Below are 20,109 nucleotides of genomic sequence, written 5' to 3'. Positions count from 1 at the left end.
GCGTACCTTGAAGAGGTCCCAGGATGAACCACATTCGCCACCAAGATGTTCCAGGATAAGTCCCAGACCCTGACGATGTCACAGGATAAACCTCATACACCACCGAGACATCCCAGGATAAGACCTAAACCACTTAAGTCATCCCAGGATGAGTCATAGACCCACCAAGGTTTTGCAAGATGAGGCTCAGACCTTAAAAAGGCCCAGAATGCACCCTATACACCACCAAGACATCCCAGGATGAGACCCATACCCCATACCTTCTCAAGGTAAATCCTATACCACCAAAAGCATCCCTGGATAAGCCTCATACACCGTAGGTAGACCAGAATGAACCTGTAACCCCCCAGAACATCCCAGGATGAGCCCCATACCCTGAAGATGCCTCAGGATTAACCCCATACACCTACCAAATCCTCCCAGGATGAGCTCCATAACTTCAAGACATCCCAGGCTGAGCACCAGAACCTTAAGAAATCCCAGGATTAACACCGTACTCCCAACAAGACATTCCCAGATAAGCCCTGTACACAATCCCCACAACATGCCAGGATGAGACACACACACCTGGAAGATAATTCAGGATTAACCCCATGCAATACCCAAGGTAGCACTGGATGAGCCCCATACACCCCAAAACATTCCAGGATGAGCCCCATACACCCTTCCCCCCCCCCAAGAGAGAGACAGTCCACGGTCATGGGTCACCACCATCCTGCAGGACCAATAATCCTCTCAGGAGAGCACCAGGAGGTGCGGGGCAGATCAGATAATCAGGATCTGATAGAAGTCTAGGGTAAGGGAGAACATCCAGATGCAGATGAATGATCTGGGGGTCCTTGACTGGCAAGACACCCCTCAGTAATATTAAATCCTGGGTGCTGCCCCATGGAGAGGGGGCTGTTTCTGCAGGTGGGAAGCAGAGGTGCTTGAGCCACTTGGTTGTGGGAGAGTAACAAAGAGATGGGTATTCCTTCTTCTCCCTCAGCTGTCTCCTGTAATGGAGGAGCAAAATCCAGCAGAGATCTCCAACCTTCCAGGCTGGAGAACTTGGTCTAGGACATGGTTGCAGCCAGGCCACATTTCATCCTTCATCCACACTGGCTGCCAGGCACGGAGCAAACAGAAAACAGAACACAGCTTATCCTTATCTGAAGGACTTGCTAGTGTCCTCCCCACTTCCTACTATCAATGAGCAGCTGCTAATTCCCTCCTACCTCAAATTCTCTCTGGGACTTGCAACAGCAAGGTCTGTTCTTTCACTAGCAGGTGAGACCCCACACTGGAATCCTCCCAGATTGCCTCAGTGGGTTTGGAATGAGAGGCACACCCTAAGGAGCACCTGCAGTATCAATCTTTTGAAGAGGATGGCTGTCCAAAAAAAAAAAATCCCTAAGGATAGAGCATGAGAAGCATATACATCCTTTAAGATGAGCAGGAGAGGCTGCAGGAGGAGATACAGCTGCCAGAAGAATTGGAAAGTCCTGCCAGCTGGACTGCACACCCTGACACAGAAGAAACTGAGCTACCTCAATGAGCAGTGGAGATAAATCCCCCCCGCTAAGCCCTTAGAGCCTTGTTCTCTGTAAAACCTCCCTTCGGCCTCTGAGGGATCCCCTTTTAAAGGAGCAGTTTTACCCACTCAGGGTTGGGCCTTGGGCAGTCTGAAGATGAGAACTTTCTGCTGCCAACCTCTTTGACTATACACCAGGCTTTGGGTGTCAGGTTTAGACCTCTGGCTGGGTGGAGGTGGTCCAGTTGTCCCATAGGATTAGGGGAAATCCCACCATAAAAACAGGCAGGAGCTACCAAGAGTCACATAGAGCAGAGATGAGCACACATTCAGCCTCAGATACAGAAGTGAGGATCAGCCAGCTTGGGGTAGTCAGAATTGCTTAGAAAGATGGCTCAAGGTACTTCATTGTGACCATGACTGGAAGACTTCATACTAAATAGCCTTTGGGAGCTCCTCAGAGACAAGAGGGGCTTTATTACCCACCTTCATACATTTAAGACCTCCCCCGCATATCCTTCCCATGTGGTGCCAGATGCTTGCACAAGTCTTTTCTTCCCTATCAGAACAAGCTCTGACTTATCTTGCCCACCACGCCCCAATCACTGCCAGCCCACTCCCATCCCTGTGTGCTCAGGTGTGTGGGGCCTCTGACCCTCTCTCCACATGCTCCTTTCTCCTCCTCAACCCTCTGAGCATCCCTCCCTTCTCCTTGTCAGATGCCTGTCCCAGGCCAGGGCTCTCCCTGCCCAGCAGTGCCCAAAGGACCACTGTGCATCCAACAGAAGCTGCCCCCAGGAGCCAGAGGAGCTCATTAAATCACCTTTTTATTTTGTTTCAAGCATTGTACAGAACGTGCCATAGACAAAATCCACCCCCCCCCCCCCCCCACCAGGTGCTCCCAGCGCCCCTGTGGCCCGCCTTGGCCCCTGCCTTGAGCCAGCACCCACCACTGCAGGGGCAAGGCCAAAATAAGTTACACCCACCCAACCCCCGTGCTCCCGGGCACCAGGACAGGGTGACATCAGTGAGTCCTGGCACTGCCCGTGTCACCCAGAGTGCCCTACACCAGGGTAAGCGTTCACTTCCAAAGCAACGGCATCCAGCCCTGCCTGTTCCCAGCCCCACCGGCTCTGGACCTCAGCCCCAAAGCTCAGCAGAACCTGTCAGCCTCCGTGGGTAGCGGGGAGCATCTGCAGGGAAAGGATTATGTTGGAGTGTGTTGGATGTTGCTGATCTGTCCCAAAGAAGTGGGAGGAACGGCACCAGGATCAGTTCAGCCCAGGAGGTATCTGGAGATAATTCCAAGGGAGGAGGGAAGCAGTGAGCCCCCAAGTGCTGTGTGCTCCTCTCCCCCTGAGGGATCCCAGGAGAAGCAGGGAGCCATTCCAGGCAGTACTCACTCAGCCATCTTGGCTGCCAGCTGGTAGACAGTCTGCTTGTCCAGGTAGCGACAGAAGAGCAAGACAAGGTTGCTGGGCAAGAAGAGAGGCTCTGCCAGTGAGGCCGTAGGCAGGTGCAACACCTCCTGGGACATCAGGTACACCGCATCCGTCCTGGGGGCACCAGCATAGGGGCTGAGCACCCCATGGAATGGTGTCAAACCTCCCCCCCTCCCCCCAGCTCAGAGTCCCTCACCATGCCTCGAAGTCCCCTCTGCATGGGTTCAGTGGCACATGGGAGGACAGCAGCCTCTCTCCATGGCTCAGCAATGCATAGAGCAAGGAGATGCCAAACTGCAGGAAAGCATCAGGAGTGTCAGAGCCAGCAGCAGTGGCACCCCAGGGACACAATGAGGCTCAGGGCCACATACCTGGTTCTTCAAGGCCATGGTGAGGGGGAGCTCCGAAGACTCAGGTACAGGCCGGGTGAACCCCTGTAGTACCTCGATGAGTTTGCTGAAAGTCATCTCACCCACCACTTCATTCAATGGGCTGTAGAGCAGGGGGAGAGACTGGACAGGGCAGAGGGGAGAGCAGGAATCTGAGATCCTTGGACCTGTCACAGCCACATCCCCATCCCAGCACTTGGAGTGGAAGGTCACTGCCATCAGGACTGATGGTGGCTGACTCCTAAAGACCTTCTCCTCCTCAAGGATGGGAAGAGGCTCCTGTCTCATGCTAACCCACAAGACAGGTCTCCCTCACTGCCCAGGGTGCCACCTCCAGCAAGAACAGAGGAGGAAGGGGAACAGGCCATCCCTGCCCTGACTGAAGGTGCTTGCCTCATCCAGCATGTCTTTCTTCATGAGGAAGGGCAGGTGGTAGGTGATGGTCAGCAGGATCTTCTCCCTTTGCTCTCTATTCAGGTGGGGCAGCAGCCGGGCCACAAGCTTCTTGCCCTTCCGCACACACAGCAGTTGCAGGAATTCATCTTCTGCCTCCCTGGGAACAAAGGCTCCATTGGCACAAATCCCAAGGGACCTGGAACATCTCTGTCCATCCAAAAGGACCAGCATCAGCTCCACTGGAGGATGGGGTTCACAGGCAAGGTCAGCACAGGCTGAAGTGACACATGGAAGGAAGGACCAAATCCTCCTGTGACACAGACCTGCTAATCAATGATCACCTCAGATCCACAAGGACCAGGACATGCTGCCTGCTCCCCCTCTCCCCATGACACAGACTCACTCTTCGCTGCTGCAAGCCCTGATTTTCAAGGCTTGGTAGATACTGTCCACTTTTTGGCTCTTCTCCTCCTGCCTGTGGGGCTGTTGCTCCCTCACGGCCAGGGACATTTTCTGTTGCACCTCCTCCACTTCCAGCAGCTGCAGGAAGAGCTGGAGAAACAACACAAGGTAAGGAGGAAGCTTAGAGCACAACTGGCTATCCAGGACCCTACCTAGGTAGATGTCCCCTTAGAGAAATCCCTAGATGAAAACAGAACACCTGGACCATCCTGCCCTTCCCCAAATCACCACTCACCTTCTCAATCTTGTGCAGCGCCCGTAACCGGTGGGTCCCTGCAGCCTTTGGGAGGGTAGAAAGGAAGGCACAAAGGTTACAGCCATCCCCAGACACTGCCACCAGCCCCGTGCTAGGCCAGCTGCTCCCTGGAGATCAGGGGTGACTTCAGGACACAGAAGTCCCATGGCAAAACCATGGCCAGCTACAACTGACCAGAGTCCAATCCCACCCCTTGGCCAGGAATAAGCTGCCACTGCTGAGGTGGCACCTCCTCTAACTGTGTGCCCCATCCCACTGCTCAAGGCAGCTCCTAAGGCAGCATTCCTAGCAATTTAGGGTCCCAACCAGCCCAGCTTCCCTTCACCTACCTCCTCCTCCATGAGAGGATGGTGCACAGCATCAATGGCCCGGCGAGGGCTGTAACAGGTGGACACTGTGACCTGGCCCAGCGACCCAGCGATGCGCACCACTGTGGAAGAACAGGAACATGGTGACACCACAGCCCAGAACTCCTCGCCCAGCCCCCCAGCACCTGCCCCCACCTCTCACCAGAGTCATAGGTCTCCACTTTTTGAATGAATGGCGTGACCAGCTTGGGGGGTTTGTTACGCCTGCCCAGCAGCTCCTCCTCTGCCTGTTTGCTCTGGTAATAGGTCTGTAACAACAGGAAAAGCCAGGAGACCCCTCTACCAGTTCTGGGGAGTTTCTCCAGCTCTCCACCCCGAGGAGAGCAAGCAGCAGGTGCAGCCACAAGGTGCTCACCTGGTAGTAGTAGTCATCATCCATATTCTCACTCTGCAGCTGCAACATCTGCACTTTGACAACCCAGTCCTTCTCCTTGGAAGTCATCAGCCCAGCATAAGGGTCTGCTTTACGAGACCACAGCTTCCTGGGAGAGACACTGGTACAGGAGAAGACCTCAGCCCACTGTGACCACCCACGGCCCCCCCCCCCCCAGAAGACCCCCATACCTCCGCGCCTGCCTGCGCTGCTGCTGCATCAGGATGCGCTGGTGTTGGGGGTGCAGCTGGGTCATGTGGCTAGGTGTGCTGCAGGGGACACCAGACATGGGTCAAGAGGGGCTTTGGGGCACCCCCAGAGTGAGGTGACCCACAGCTGCTATGCAGGGCCCTCTAGTCCCACCCCAACATCCCACTCCTGCTACCTGAAGTTCAGCTGGCCCATGGCTGAGGGGCTGAAGAAGAGAGCAGGGTCCAAAGAAGAGGACATGGGCCTGAAGTGCACGCCCAGGGGTCCTGGTGGGCTTCCCACAGTGGGGGACCCAGGCTGGAAAGGGCTCAGAGGCGCATACCCTGCCGTCTGAGAGAGAGAGAGAGGACATCAAGGATCTGAGCCTTCCCCTCTGAGCATCCCAGAGTTGTCAGACAGCTCTGTGCTGGCTTCTGACTCCCATTCCTCTGGCAAAGTGCTACCCCCAGATACTGCCACTCTCCCCTACCATTCCAGGGCCATCTCAGTGGCTCAAAGCCCATCACATTACCTGGTTGGGAGTGAAGAGTGGAGCGGGTCTGCAAGCTGGTGAGAAGGGTCGAGGAGAGCATGGAGAGCGAGGAGATATCAGGGGTGCCTGGTGCAGAACAGGAGACAGGGGGCATCACTCAGGCAAGCCTGTACTAGAGGTTGCACCTCCAAGGAGGGGAAGCAGAGAAAGAAGGGATGCAAAAGAGCCCCCAAACCTATTACCTGCTGAAGAAAGCACTGTGGGAAAGGCTTGGGGGACATCAGTCTTAAGTCAGGGCGCTTGAGCTGGGGAGAGCTCCCATAGCCTCTCTGCCCAGGAGAGCCATGGAAGTCGAGGGTCATGTTGGTAGATGGGGGAGGTCTCTCCAGGACCTGGAGGATGGCTTTATCCTGCTGGGAGGAAGAGGCGGCAGCAGGTGGGAACAGGGCACAGGTGGGAACAGTTTAGTTCCCTCTGCAACAGTCAGCTCACTACAACCTTTGGTGATTGCAGACCATAAACCAGCTGGGCTCCCACCCTGGTAGTGTGGAGCAGCTGGGGACCCATGGGAACACCCAACATGGAGGTCCCAGTCCCCCCAAATTCAACAACTTCACCTTCAAACCCAAGCTCTGCTTTGGGTGGGCACTCAAGACACATCGGTGCACCTCCAGGTGTCCCAAATTCCCTGTGTAACTCTTGTCCTAGAGTAGTGGGGAGCCCTTAGCCAGCTCCTGAAGGCCTGGCTGGAGGTACCCACCTCCAGCATGAGGTTGTGTGGGACACTGCCAGGGCAGGAGCCCCATGCAGTGGGATCCATTGTCAGCTGGAAAACAGGAAGATGTTGGCATGAGGCAAGTGAACAGGAGGAGAGAGCAGGGGACACCACAGGAGCCATCCCGCCTCATCACCAGATGGGTAGGGACATTTTTACCATGTCCTCCTTGCCGGACTCTCCCCAGCAAGTATCAATCCTGCTGTCCAGCACTGCTGAGTCCTGGCTCTGCAAGGAAAGGGTTGTTAAAAGTCTGCCTCTCTGCCCCCAGTGCCCTCTGTGGGGCAGGACCCACAGGTGTGCGGAGGGAGGGGGAACAGCAGGACCCCCTGTCTGCTCATACATCACCTCCAGCGTGGGTTTGCTCCGCACAGCTCTCATCACTGCTGGGTCTCCCAGTTCACCAGGCTCCTCAAAGCACTCCTGACTGCCCTTCTGTTCCTCAGTCTCAAGGTCTTCTACTTCTTCCTCCAATTGAGTGTTAACCTGCTCCACCTCCGGATCTATCCCACCTTTCTCCTCGGCCAGTTCCTCCAGCTGCTCAGCTGTTCTTCCAGTTGCCTCTACCAGTGCTTTGGCCACCTCAGTGCTTATCACCAGGAGTTTTGGGACATCCTCCTCTGCAGAGTCTCGGTCTTGGAGGGGGGAAGCAGCACACAGCAGGGCGGGTGAATGCCTGAGCAGTGCCCATCAGGGTGTCTGCTCCCCCTAGGTGCTGGCAAGTCTGTCCAACACCAGAACACCAGGACTCCCCGAGGTCTTACCTAACCCAAAAGTCATCTCGTTGTACAGGTCGAGTTCATCATCCTCCTCAGCCATCTCTTCCAGCAGAAGCGCATCTTCCACCAGCAGAAAATCCTCGAGGATCTGGATTTGGAAGCAGCAGATTCCTTACTAAGGGAAGGTAACCCTAACATACTACCAAAGTGTGGGGGGGGGGGGGAGGCACCCAACCTCTCCCTCACTCTGCTGGTGGTGCCAGGCAACCCAAGCTGGAAAAGGGAAAAGCGGGAGCCAGCGGCACTGCCAGCGAGGACAGGACCCGCAGGCTCAGCCCACGGAAGCTGCCGGCACCAGTGCGGCTGGGCTGAGACGCCACTAGACTTCAGAGCGAACAGCCGCTGCGAGGGCACGAGCGGCACGCGAGTACAAGGCAGGGGAGAGCATCCCAGCAGCACCTCTAGGGCAGAGTCTGCTCCGAGACCGAGGAGCGCCAGCCCCGGAGAATGAGCGCCGCAGAGGGAGCGGGACGCCGGGAGGCGGTAGCGGGGCAGGGCGGGCCGGGACTCACAATGCGCTCGGCGCCCTCCGCCATGTGCCGGTGCTACCTCCTAGCCCACCCTCTGTCCGTCCCGGGTCCCTATATAGGGGACACTGTCCCGCCGCCCCTTTTATGGGCCGCCTCCGCCGCCCCGGCATGCGCCTGCCGTACAGCATAGCGGCTCCCAGCGGCGTCCTGCGCCTGCGCACTCGGCTCGCCGTGCCCCCGCGGGAGGAAAGCCTGGAGCCGAGAGAGGAGCGAGGGTGAGGCGGTCTGGTGACTGCACCTGCGGCTCTCGGAGCACAGAACGTTCCAGCCCAGCTTTCCCCACAGCTCGCGTCGCTCCTTGACTGCCATGGTGTTCTCAGAGCTGATATCCTTCTGAGGAGTTAGGAAAACTGGTGGGATGTGTCCCTGTCGGGATTGAGTGTTCTGGTGGATAACACCCGGCACAGGAGTCAACACTAATACTGTAAATTTCTGCATCCCACAAAGCAAAGTGGGTTGTCCTTATCCCCCTGAATACCAGGAGCACCTTGGTCATGTCACTCACTCCCAAATAATCCTCCCGATATTCTGCTAATAAAAGCAGAAATGTCCCAAAAGTGGAAGATTTGGCTACTCTAACCAAGTCATTGTGGCTTTTTATAAACATCATGTGGAAGAGTTGTGTTCCTCTTTACTGAGAAATTCTGACAGGTGGTATGGGTTACAGTAGAGTCATTGCCAGAGATCCACATCCCCAGAGGGCCCAGAAAGGATCCATGTCCTGCCGTCCTTTCCCCGAGCAGGGGGGAAAGTGTCCTCTTGGGCAGCACCAGATTCACCCGTGGGACAGCTGGACCGGGGTGGCGACTCCCCATGTAGTGATCCTAATAACAGCTCTGCCACCGCTGTAGCACTCAAGGATTATTTCTGCTGGAGCCCTGAGATCCTTGATAAGGCTCTGGCCACAGCTGCGTCTGCTTATCCTACACTGAGAAAAACATTGCATTGTTTTCAGTTGCACTGCTCATTGAGTAGCCAGCAAACCCAGCAGCAGCTGGGCCAGTGGGAACTGATAACAAATGTTCTCAAGATTTTCCTTTGCTTGGCTTCTCCGGATTTACCTGCTGCCTTTGGGATGCTCTCCATACATGCTTGAATAATTTAATTTGTGTTTTAATGAGTTGCATTAAGAAGTGCATTAAGAAAGCAGGTCCTAAAGGGACTTAGTCTTTTCTCCCCACTAATAGTGACTTTCCTTTCTTTTACCTTTATTTTCCTTCCAAGCAGCATTACTGGCACACTCAGTGGCATTCCTAGCCTCTCTGGGCTTTGGTGGAAGCACCAGAAAACCTGTTTATTTGGTGTTAGAATTCTCATATTTTATGTCAGGGAGCCTGTGCTGTGCTCAAACAACAGTCAGTTTCTGACCCTGTAGCTGCTGGAATGAGACATTTCATGCAGGTTTTGAAAGAGGTTTATAAAGGAAGGTGGATGGCTTGCTCCACCATAGCATAGACTGTTGGATGCAAAATCTGCTGCAAGAGGTGACTTTTACCCCCATTTAGGTTGGAAAAGTTCTCTATGACTGTACTGGTTTGAACAGCAAAACCAGTGAGACTTCAAGTCAGTAATACAATTTTTAATAGGGAAGAGGAAAAAAAAAAGAAAAAACAAAATACATGCAATAATAAAAAATAGAACCACTGACAGAATCAGAATACAACCTGATACCCTGTCAGTCAGGGTGCTGGTGCAGTTTTCCTCCAAAGGGTCCAGCGATGATGTGGATAAAAACCTGGTTCTTCCTCTGGAATCCAGTGGAAAAAGGCTGCCTTTGGCGTTCTAAACCTCAGTTTTTATCTAGGTAGGAAAGGCTTGGCTCGTCCTCCTGGCTGGAGCATCTCCCAATGGGATGATGTAATCTTATCAGTTATACAGTAGGACTCAATGGCCCATTAACAGAAGTTAGTTCCCACAGAGATAAGGATGATCACCCTTATCAGTTATGGCCCATCAACAGGAGACATTTCCCACAGAGATAAGGATGATCACCCTTCTCAGATGGTAATAGAATATGTATGTTGTATTGTAAACCAGGGCATAATCCACCCCTTATTCTATTACCATCTACATTATACCCAAACCAATACCCTATATATATATATACATATAATACAGAATTAAAATAAGGTCTCCTTGCGGTACACAGCGGGTTTCCCCATCTTTCTGCATTACTCACCAAGTGTAACCAGGTCCTTGAGCAAAAATAATCCCACTGATTGGTTTGCCTTTGCCTGTGGTGGGATTGATCCAAACAGTCTTTCCTAAAATACCTTTCATGTGTACCACAGGGATTTTGTCTCCATCCACTGTGTGCAGGGGTTCAGATTGGGCAGGACCGGCTCGATTGATGGACCCTCGGGTGTTGACCATCCAGGTGGCTTTTGCCAAGTTCATTTCCCAATTTCTGAAGGTTCCCCCACCGAGTGCCTTCAGGGTGGTTTTAAGGAGTCCATTGCACCGTTCAACTTTCCCGGCAGCTGGTGCGTGGTAAGGGATATGATATATCCATTCAATACCATGTTCTCTGGCCCAGGTGTTGATAAGGCTGTTCTTGAAATGGATTCCGTTGTCTGACTCAATTCTTTCAGGGGTACCATGCCTCCAAAGGACTTGTCTTTCTAGGCCCGAGATAGTGTTCCGGGCAGTAGCATGAGGCACAGGGTAGGTTTCCAACCATCCTGTGATTGCTTCCACCATGGTCAGTACTTGCCTTGGTGGGTTTGGGGAAGGGTGATGTAGTCAATTTGCCAGGCTTCCCCATACCTGTACTTTGACCATCGTCCACCGTACCACAGAGACTTCACCCGCTTGGCCTGTTTGATTGTGGCACAGGTCTCACAGTTCTGGATGTCCTGTGAGATGCTGTCCATAGTAAGGTCCACCCCTCTGTCACGGGCCCATCGGTATGTTGCATCTCTCCCCTGATGACCAGAGGCATCATGGGCCCAACGAGCTAGGAATAATTCTCCCTTGTGCTGCCAGTCTAGATCCACCTGTGATATTTTTACCTTGGCAGCTCGGTCCACCTGCTCGTTGTTGTGATGCTCTTCAATAGCTCGACTCTTAGGTACGTGCGCATCCACGTGTCGAACCTTCACGGTTAGCTTCTTTACTCGGGTGGCAATGTCCTGCCAAATCTCAGCGGCCCAGATGGGTTTCCCTCTGCGCTGCCAGTTGGCCTTTTTCCAGCGATCCAACCATCCCCACAGAGCATTAGCTACCATCCATGAGTCAGTGTAGAGATAGAGCTTTGACCACTTCTCCCGTTCGGCAATATCTAAAGCCAGCTGGACGGCTTTTAACTCTGCGACCTGACTCGATCCACCCTGTCCCTCGGTAGCCTGTGCAACTTGTCGTGTGGGGCTCCATACTGCAGCTTTCCATTTTCGGTTAGTGCCTACAACTCGGCAGGAACCATCAGTGAAGAGGGCATATCGTCTTTCAGTCTCTGGTAGCTCATTGTATGGTGGGGCTTCCTTGGCACGTGCCACTTGCTCCTCTTCTTCAGAAGATAACCCAGAAGTCTCACCTTCAGGCCAGTTTGTAATTATTTCCAGAATCCCAGGGCGATTCAGATTTCCAATACGGGCACACTGAGTGAGGAGGGCAATCTATTTGCTCCATGTGGTGTCAGTGGCATGATGTGTGGAAGGAATCTTTCCCTTGAACATCCAGCCCAGTACCGGTAGTCGAGGTGCTAGAAGCAGCTGTGTTTCAGTTCTAATTACTTCAGAGGCTGCTTGAACTCCTTCATAGGCAGCCAAAATTTCTTTCTCTGTGGGAGTGTAGTTGTTTTCAGACCCTTTATAGCTTCTGCTCCAGAATCCCAGTGGTCGACCCCGAGTCTCACCAGGTACCTTCTGCCAAAGGCTCCAGGATAGACCATGATTTCCAGCTGCAGAGTAGAGCACGTTCTTTACCTCTGGTCCTGTCCTGACTGGACCAAGGGCTACCGCATGAGCGATCTCTTGCTTGATCTGGGTGAAGGCTTACTGTTGTTCAGGGCCCCAGTAGAAATCATTCTTCTTGCGGGTAACTAGGTAGAGAGGGCTCACGATCTAGCTGTACTCAGGAATGTGCATTCTCCAAAAGCCTATGGCACCTAGGAAAGCTTGTGTTTCCTTCTTGTTGGTTGGTGGAGACATAGCGGTGATCTTGTTAATTACCTCTGTTGGGATCTGACGACGTCCATCTTGCCATTTGACTCCTAGAAACTGAATTTCCTGAGCTGGTCCCTTGACCTTACTTTGCTTAATGGCAAAACCAGCCTCCAGCAGAATCTGAATAATCTTCTCTCCTTTCTCGAAGACTTCCCCTGCTGTGCTCCCCCATACAATGATGTCATCGATATACTGTACATGTTCAGGAGCCTCACCCTTTTCCAGTGCAGCCTGGATCAGTCCATGGCAGATGGTGGGGCTGTGTTTCCACCTCTGGGGCAGTCGGTTCCAGGTGTACTGCACGCCCCTCCAGGTGAAAGCAAACTGAGGCCTGCACTCTGCTGCCAGAGGAATGGAGAAAAATGCATTGGCAATGTCAATGGTGGCATACCACTTTGCTGCCTTGGACTCCAGCTTGTACTGGAGTTCCAGCATGTCCGGCACGGCAGCGCTCAGTGGTGGAGTCACTTCATTCAATGCACGATAGTCCACAGTCAATCTCCATTCTCCATCAGACTTGCGCACAGGCCAGATGGGGCTGTTGAAGGGTGAGTGGGTTTTGCTGACCACCCCTTGGCTTTCCAGTTTATGAATCATCTCATGGATGGGAGTCACAGAGTCTCTGTCGGTACGGTATTGCCGACGGTGTACTGTTGTTGTGGCGATTGGTACCTGTTGCTCTTCAACTCCCAGTAGTCCCACAGCAGAGGGGTCATCTGAGAGACTAGGTAAGGTATTCAGTTTTCTGATGTCTTCTGTCTCTACAGAAGCTATCCCAAAAGCCCAGCGATATCCCTTTGGGTCTTTGAAATACCCATTTCGAAGATAGTCTATGCCGAGGATGCATGGGGCCACTGGGCCAGTCACGATGGGGTGTTTCTGCCACCCTTTCCCAGTTAAACTCACTTCGGCCTCTACTACAGTCAGCTGCTGGGATCCTCCTGTTACCCCAGAAATAGAGATTGACTCTTCTCCTACATACCTTGATGGCATCAGGGTACATTGGGCGCCGGTGTCAACCAAAGCCTTATGTTTTTGTGGGTCGGATGTGCCAGGCCATCGGATCCACACAGTTCAGTAGATCTGATTGTCCCTCTCCTCTACCTGGCTAGAGGCAGGGCTCCTCTATTCCTGGTCTTGGTACACGTTGCTCTCTTCCTGTAGATAGGTTCTTAAGGTCCCTTCAAGAGGATCAGTCATATCATCGTTCTGATACTGTTTGGAGTTCTGTGCACGAGAGACTGGAGCAGCGTTGACTCTAGATGAGCTTCTTGTGTTTGGTGTCCCTCTTTTCAGTTCACGTACCCGGGCTGCTAAGGAGGAGGTGAGTTTTCTATCCCACTTCCTCATGTCTTCTCCATGCTCCTGAAGGAAAAACCAGAGGTTACCTCATGGAGTGTGTCCTTTCTCCCTGGCTGGGAAACGCCGGCTCCTAATGGCAGAGACTCTTGTTGGTTCTGGTGAGATCTGGTAGTTTTCTGCCTTAAGTTCTTTTTTAAGCTTCTGATGGCCCTCTTCAATCAAGCTCCGGACTTGCTCAACCAGCCTTGTTTCCACAGTTGAGACATGGGTACGAAATGGGGCAGTGACAGTGTCCTCATAAATTCTTAGTTTATTGGCCAAGACGCCTACCATGTCCTCACCTTCCCTCCATTGCAGCGTTGCCAGGTAACGGGAGTATATCTCTGGTCCAAGCCGTGCGAATCTCAACCACATCTGTGAGGTGCACCGGACACAGTCTGGGCTTTTAGGAAATCTCTCATCTTCTGAGAAAATGATCTCCAGGACAGCCAATTCCCTCAGGCATCGGATACCTTGTTCCATTGTGCTCCATTTTCCTTGGTGCACCTGGAGATCTTCTTTACAAAGGTATCTGTCCTTCACACTTGTCAGCAGTCGCCACCAGAGGCTGAGGGTTTCTTGGGTTTTCCCGATCCCCTGGTCAATGACCACATCCCGGGACAGAGATCCCAGTTGCCTGGCCTCACTTCCATCCAGAACTGTGTCATTGGCTGCAGCGTCCCAGATGCGGAGCAGCCAGGTCAGGATGGACTCGTTTGCCTGGCGGGTGAATTCCCTCCTCAGGTCACGCAGCTCACCCAGGGATAGAGAGCGAGTGATGATTTCTGGCTCTGTCTCTTCTGCTGGGTGCGAAGGTCCTGCCACGTCCTCATCAGTGACTATGCGAACTGATTTGCTCTTTGATTTCTTCTTCTGAACGGGGGCAACTGCTACTGGTCTGGGCTGTTCTGGTTCGGTGACAGTTTGTGTGGAGATGCTGATGGCACTTTTGGTTCCTTCTTCCTGGATAAAAGTCTGTGTAGAGACGGATGCTGTTGCTTTTCTTTTGGCTCTTTTCTCCTTTGTGACAGTCTGTGCAGACATGGACGCAGTTGATTTGTTTCTTTTTTCCTCTTCCTCAAGAATACACTGCACTATACCATGTAGTGTTTTGTTTCTAAGCATGTTGCAGGGTGTGAAGGCTGTGCAGAGAAGACAAAGCAGAACTAACAACAATATTATGCTGTCCTTGGCATCCAGAGAGAAGTCAACATTTCCAAAAACTGCTGTGCCATGCCTGAAAGATTGGAAAAAATCATCCTTTTCCCCTCCCCCCAGGGGCTGGGTGCGATTGTTGAAACCCCAGATGTAGCAGCCTAGACTAGGACAAACAAACAAAGTTGAGTATATATTCCGAATGATGTTCATTGCCTCAGAGGTTATCATGCAATAGACATAATAGACCAATAAAGCAATTTTAATACCATACCTTGGTCTACACAGGAGCATTACAACCGGCAGATAGTTCCCCATGTGCGGAAAAATATAGCGAGTAAGATATAAAACCCACGTAAGCATGTTGAGAATCATGGTGAATAGGTGGCTGGCACAATTCAAAATTGTAATGCTGACTTTTTTCTCAGTACCTTTGTGCCCCACATTGGGCGCCAATAAAATGCACTGCTTTGAACAGCAAAACCAGTGAGACTTCAAGTCAGTAATACAATTTTTAATAGGGAAGAGGAAAAAAAAAAAGAAAAAACAAAATACATGCAATAATAAAAAATAGAACCACTGACAGAATCAGAATACAACCTGATACCCTGTCAGTCAGGGTGCTGGTGCAGTTTTCCTCCAAAGGGTCCAGCGATGATGTGGATAAAAACCTGGTTCTTCCTCTGGAATCCAGTGGAAAAAGGCTGCCTTTGGCGTTCTAAACCTCAGTTTTTATCTAGGTAGGAAAGGCTTGGCTCGTCCTCCTGGCTGGAGCATCTCCCAATGGGATGATGTAATCTTATCAGTTATACAGTAGGACTCAATGGCCCATTAACAGAAGATACTTCCCACAGAGATAAGGATGATCACCCTTCTCAGATGGTAATAGAATATGTATGTTGTATTGTAAACCAGGACACATTCCTAGCCTCTCTGGGCTTTGGTGGGAGCACCAGAAAACCTGTTTATTTGGTGTTAGAATTCTCATATTTTATGTCAGGGAGCCTGTGCTGTGCTCAAACAACAGTCAGTTTCTGACCCTGTAGCTGCTGGAATGAGACATTTCATGCAGGTTTTGAAAGAGGTTTATAAAGGAAGGTGAATGGCTTGCTCCACCATAGCATAGACTGTTGGATGCAAAATCTTCTGCAAGAGGTGACTTTTACCCCCATTTAGGTTGGAAAGGTTCTCTATGACCTTCAAGTCAAATCATTCCTCCAGCATGGCCAAGGCCACCCATGTCCCTAAGTGCCACATCCACAGGGCTTTTAAATTCATTTTGGGATGACAACTCCACCACTGCCTTGACAGCCTGTGGTGAGGTTGGACAGCCCTTTCTTTCAGAGAAGAACTTTTCTCTAAGATCTAATCTAGAACTTTCCTGGTGCTACTTGGCAGCTGTTTCCTCTTGTCGTCACCTTTGTTCCCTGGGAGCAGAGCACAACCCTACCTGGCTGCCCCCTCCTATCAGGGAGTTGCAGAGAAAGAAGGTCTCCTCGAGCTTCCTTTTCTCCAGGCTGAGCCCCCTCAGCTTCTCATGGTGCTCCAGGCCCTTCTCCAGCTCTGTTCCCTTCCCTGGACACGCTCCAGCTCCCCAGTATCCTTGTTGTGAAGGGCGAAGAACTGACCCCAGGATTTGGGGTGTGGTCTCAGCAGTGCCCGGGGGACGGGCGCTGCTCTGGGTCTGTGGCCCCACCGGGGCCGGTGCAGACCAGGTGCCATTGGCCACCCGGGCTCACGTCCAGCCGCTCTTTTCCGACGCTCCAGGGTCTCTGCCCGGGTCTCTCCCCCCACCCAGCGCGGAACTGAAAGCGAAAGCGCCGCTCTGGCTCTCACAACCCCAGATCTCCCGTTCTGCTCGGAGACTGATGACGGCAGAGCCGCTCCGCGCCACGATTGGCCGCGGGTTCCGGAGGCTATAAAAGGCGGAGTGTGGGCAGGGGTGGCACATTCCGGGAAACGGCGGAAAGGCGAGGAGCGGCGATGGCGCGGGGGGCTCTGGCGCTCGGCGTGCTGGCGCTGCTGGCTCTGCTGGGCCAGGAGGCGGCCGGTGGTGAGTGCCCGGGGCGGTGCGGAGGGTCCTGAGGGGGTGAGGGGCTGCGGGGTCCCGGCGTGTCCGGGTCACTGCCCGGGTGGGTGGGTGGGCGAGTGTTGGCATCGAGGCGATGCCCACCGCAGCCCCGCTTCTCGCATGCCCTCGCTCTTCTCTCCAGAGGCGCCGAAGGTCGACGTCTACGCCCGTTCACGGGCCAAGGAGGGAGAGGAGAACACTCTCCACTGCTTCGTCACTGGCTTTCACCCACCCAAGATTGACATCGAACTCCTGAAGAACGGGAAGCCTATTCCCGACGTCAAGTACGGAGACTTGTCCTTCAACGAGAAGTGGCAGTTCCAGCGCCTGGTCTACGTGCCCTTCACCCCCACAAGGGGGGACACCTTCAGTTGCAGGGTGGCGCATTCTACCATGCCGGAGCCACTCACTTACCGATGGGGTATGCCGTGCCTTCCCTCCTGCATGCTGGAGCTCTTTGCTTTATATCTATGCTGTCTCTGTTCCTTTTCTTGGGTGTTGTGACAGAGTGGGGTTTGAAGGTCTTGTGTTAGAAGTAGAAAATGAACTTGTTTGTAGCTGAAAAGGCTGTTACAAGTGAAGGATTCAGGGAGGACACGTATTGGTGTTAATCTATAGGGATTTGGTGACACCGCATCACCCGATCGCTGCCTTGGTGAATTTAACTAGAAGGCGATGGGTCAAAGTGAATTTTTGCTTTATGTTGTGTGACTGTAAAGAAGGATGTGGTGGTTGGGGTGCTGGTGGTAACCTAGCCTCAGCTATAGCTGAGGGCAACTTTCTGGTTACCACACTGGGGCTGTTTCCGGGAGGAACCTTATGTGGGTGCCATTTGCCAGCAACTCTAAAGCTCTGTGCTTCTTTCCTGCAGAACCAGACTTCTGAGCTGTGTCTGGGATAATTCATGGTGAGTTATTCCTATACTGTGTGTCGTGCTAGTAAGGGAAACACAGACCTATTTCTGTAGGGGGGGGTATGGTTTGAAAAGCTGAGGAACAGAAGCAACCACACATAAAAAGTAGATAATATTAGTACTGATTCGGGACAGAAAACTCTTCCCGCATCCTTTCTGCCCAATATTTTGGTCTCGTTTTGGCATTCCTTTGCTCCAAAAAAAAAGAGAAGTTTGGAGAAAATCTTCTCGGCATGTTGTTGCTGTGCTAGCTAGATAGCACAGAAGGTTGTCGCAGGTCCCCTGAAGTGCTGTGTCCTGGCAGGGGAGGAGCAGGAAGTCACTGTACTCGAGATCCCTGTGCCACAGGGTGAATGGCAGGCTGTTATAACCCTGTGGCAGTGTGGAATTCATGAGGCACAAACCAGAAACACTTTTGGGTTTTTTTCACAAGTGTCTCAGTCTGAGGGCTCCAAGTTCTTCAAACTATCTGCCTGTAACTGATCTGGACTTAGCAACGGGGAAATTCTAGTTTAACACTTGATAGGGAAAAGAAACTGTGTATGTGGCCCAGCTGAGGTAAGCCTGGTTGAAACAGTTTATGTGCCCTGTTAGAGGCTGGATAATGATTCTCTCTGCCTGGCACAAGCCTTGACAGGACCCTTATGTGAAATGCCCCAGTTCCTGCAGAGCTCTAAAAAGTTGTATACAGTCACTTCTCTGGTTTGTCACTCAACTTTGGGCAGTGAGGGTGCAAACCTGACCCCAAGGCAGGGTTTGGAATGTGCTCTGCTCACAGAGCACCACGGCTTTGGTTGGCGGGACATTGGTGAGGGATGACAAGTCTGGGTGGAGGTGGGATGCGGGTGACTTCGCTGTGGTCTGGGGACGAGGATTTACTGAACTGGTATGGATAGAGTTGAGAGCAGGACAAACTCCCTGGTGTAGAGAACAAAGGATTTTTATTTTTTTTTGAGCTCTGGACTCCACCAAGGAGGGGACAGAAAAGCAGTTTCTGCAGGATTTTTATCTAAATCTCACTGGAAGGTGGTTCGGAAAGGACACTGCAGTCAGTCTGCTCTGAGGGTTTTTAGTCCTAAAACAATTACAGTTGAAGGTGTCACTAGAGTGACTGATGTCAATCCACTCTCTCCATGCAGAGCCGAGAAATTCTTCTTGCAAGTCAAAAGTCTCCAGAAGCTTGTGTCCATTCTTCATCATATCCACAAGAGTGATCAACTTCCTTTCAGAAATTAGCCAATATGACTTGTTAAAAATATCACTTAGCCACAGCATCAAGGGATCTCTGCAGACGTTTTGAGCATGTAGCTAAAAATGCCTACATTACTGCTTAAAAAACAATGGTAGCTCTTCGGTGCTCCAAATTTTTCAGGATGCTTATGCCTTAATAAACTGCTAGTCCTTAAAATGTGTCTTCAGAGTAATTTGACAGCCCAAGCTGATTTCACAGGCTGTGATGGCCACTGGGTTGTGTGTGGGTATGTAGCCCTGGTGGCACGATGGTCAGTTGTGCTTTTTTTTTTCCCCCCACTGAGAAGATACAAGAGCACTTTTCCATCAATAAAAAGAGAATTAAGTTTTGGGGTTTTTTTATTGCCTTTTTTTTTCTGATATGGTATCTGCCTGGCTCCTGTGTGGCTCTGAAGGGAATGTACAAGATTTGAAAAGGAGTTAAGAGCCTTGGGGACCTAGGGTGGGACACAGAAGGTGCAATGCCGGGGAATGGTGCTCACTCCAAAGGGTAGAGCTCAGGCTGATGCATCTTGGAGTGTGTGGTACAAAGCTGAGCCTGGGGGAAGCAGATGTGTGTGTTGGTGAATTGGAGTTCTGCTTTTTCTCTCTGTGCTTGACCCCATGGAGAAGCACAGTTGGGGCCAGTCCTCTGTTGTACTGTGGGAGATTGATGACAGTACCCAAAACTAATGCTACTGCCATCAACTCATTTTTATTTTATGAAGAAATCAGAATGATGGCTTGAGGAATATTGTATCTGAATGGATTTAACCAGGATCGTGTGTGGGATCAAGGTTCCTGGTGACTCAGGGCATCCCATGTCTCTTCTTGGGTGTATTAAAATTTGCTGTGATGGTGTTACAGAACATCCAGTTGAGATTTTCGATGGATATTGTCTTGTTCCATAGCTATTTTCATTATAACCAATTTTTTTTTTGGTTGTTAGGGATTAGGAAAATCCAGGCTGTTGCAGTTCCAACACCCTCGTGGGAGGCTGCTGAAGGGCAAGGCCCTTTTATGGGGATCCCTTTGGGTTCATCAGAGAGATGTTCAAGGCAGGGCTGGCATGGCTGGGTGGTTGTGCACAGTGCTCATCACTAAGCACAGGACAGCAGGACACAGCACGCAGTTCTGTCTGCAGTGATGCACTCTGGGGACCAGGCAGCCCAAGCAGTGGTCTCTGGGTGAGAGAAGGTGGCCTGGGAGAGGGGAAAAAGTTTCAGCTTCTCTCCCAGAGACCCCAGTGGAGCAGCACAAACTGCTGTCTG

At 52.0% G+C, this 20,109-nt stretch overlaps 2 protein-coding genes across 2 annotated transcripts; one reads left to right on the top strand and one right to left on the bottom strand.

The window, feature by feature from the left end:
* Positions 1-2,666: 2,666 nt before the first annotated feature.
* PATL2 (PAT1 homolog 2) lies at positions 2,667-8,093 on the bottom strand. The gene is given in 21 exon segments (XM_062501558.1): positions 2,667-2,706; positions 2,917-3,069; positions 3,152-3,249; positions 3,327-3,467; positions 3,738-3,897; positions 4,144-4,292; positions 4,438-4,482; positions 4,788-4,888; positions 4,969-5,074; positions 5,182-5,320; positions 5,391-5,468; positions 5,585-5,739; positions 5,921-6,007; positions 6,124-6,291; positions 6,642-6,707; positions 6,816-6,884; positions 7,005-7,291; positions 7,421-7,523; positions 7,948-8,002; positions 8,004-8,027; positions 8,029-8,093. Coding segments are annotated over 21 exon segments (2,289 nt in total).
* A 2,524-nt stretch (positions 8,094-10,617) lies between these two features.
* Positions 10,618-19,189, top strand: B2M (beta-2-microglobulin). The gene is made up of 5 exons (XM_062501696.1): positions 10,618-10,629; positions 16,503-16,677; positions 16,838-17,116; positions 17,567-17,602; positions 18,748-19,189. Exons 1-4 carry the CDS (start codon positions 10,618-10,620, stop codon positions 17,578-17,580), a joined length of 480 nt encoding a protein of 159 aa, XP_062357680.1. The 3' UTR covers positions 17,581-17,602; positions 18,748-19,189.
* Positions 19,190-20,109: the final 920 nt, after the last annotated feature.

Source organism: Cinclus cinclus, chromosome 13 (assembly GCF_963662255.1).
Source record: "Cinclus cinclus chromosome 13, bCinCin1.1, whole genome shotgun sequence".
Taxonomy (NCBI): domain Eukaryota; kingdom Metazoa; phylum Chordata; class Aves; order Passeriformes; family Cinclidae; genus Cinclus; species Cinclus cinclus.
Note: the sequence above shows the minus strand (reverse complement) of the source record. Positions and strands in the feature narration are given on the sequence as shown.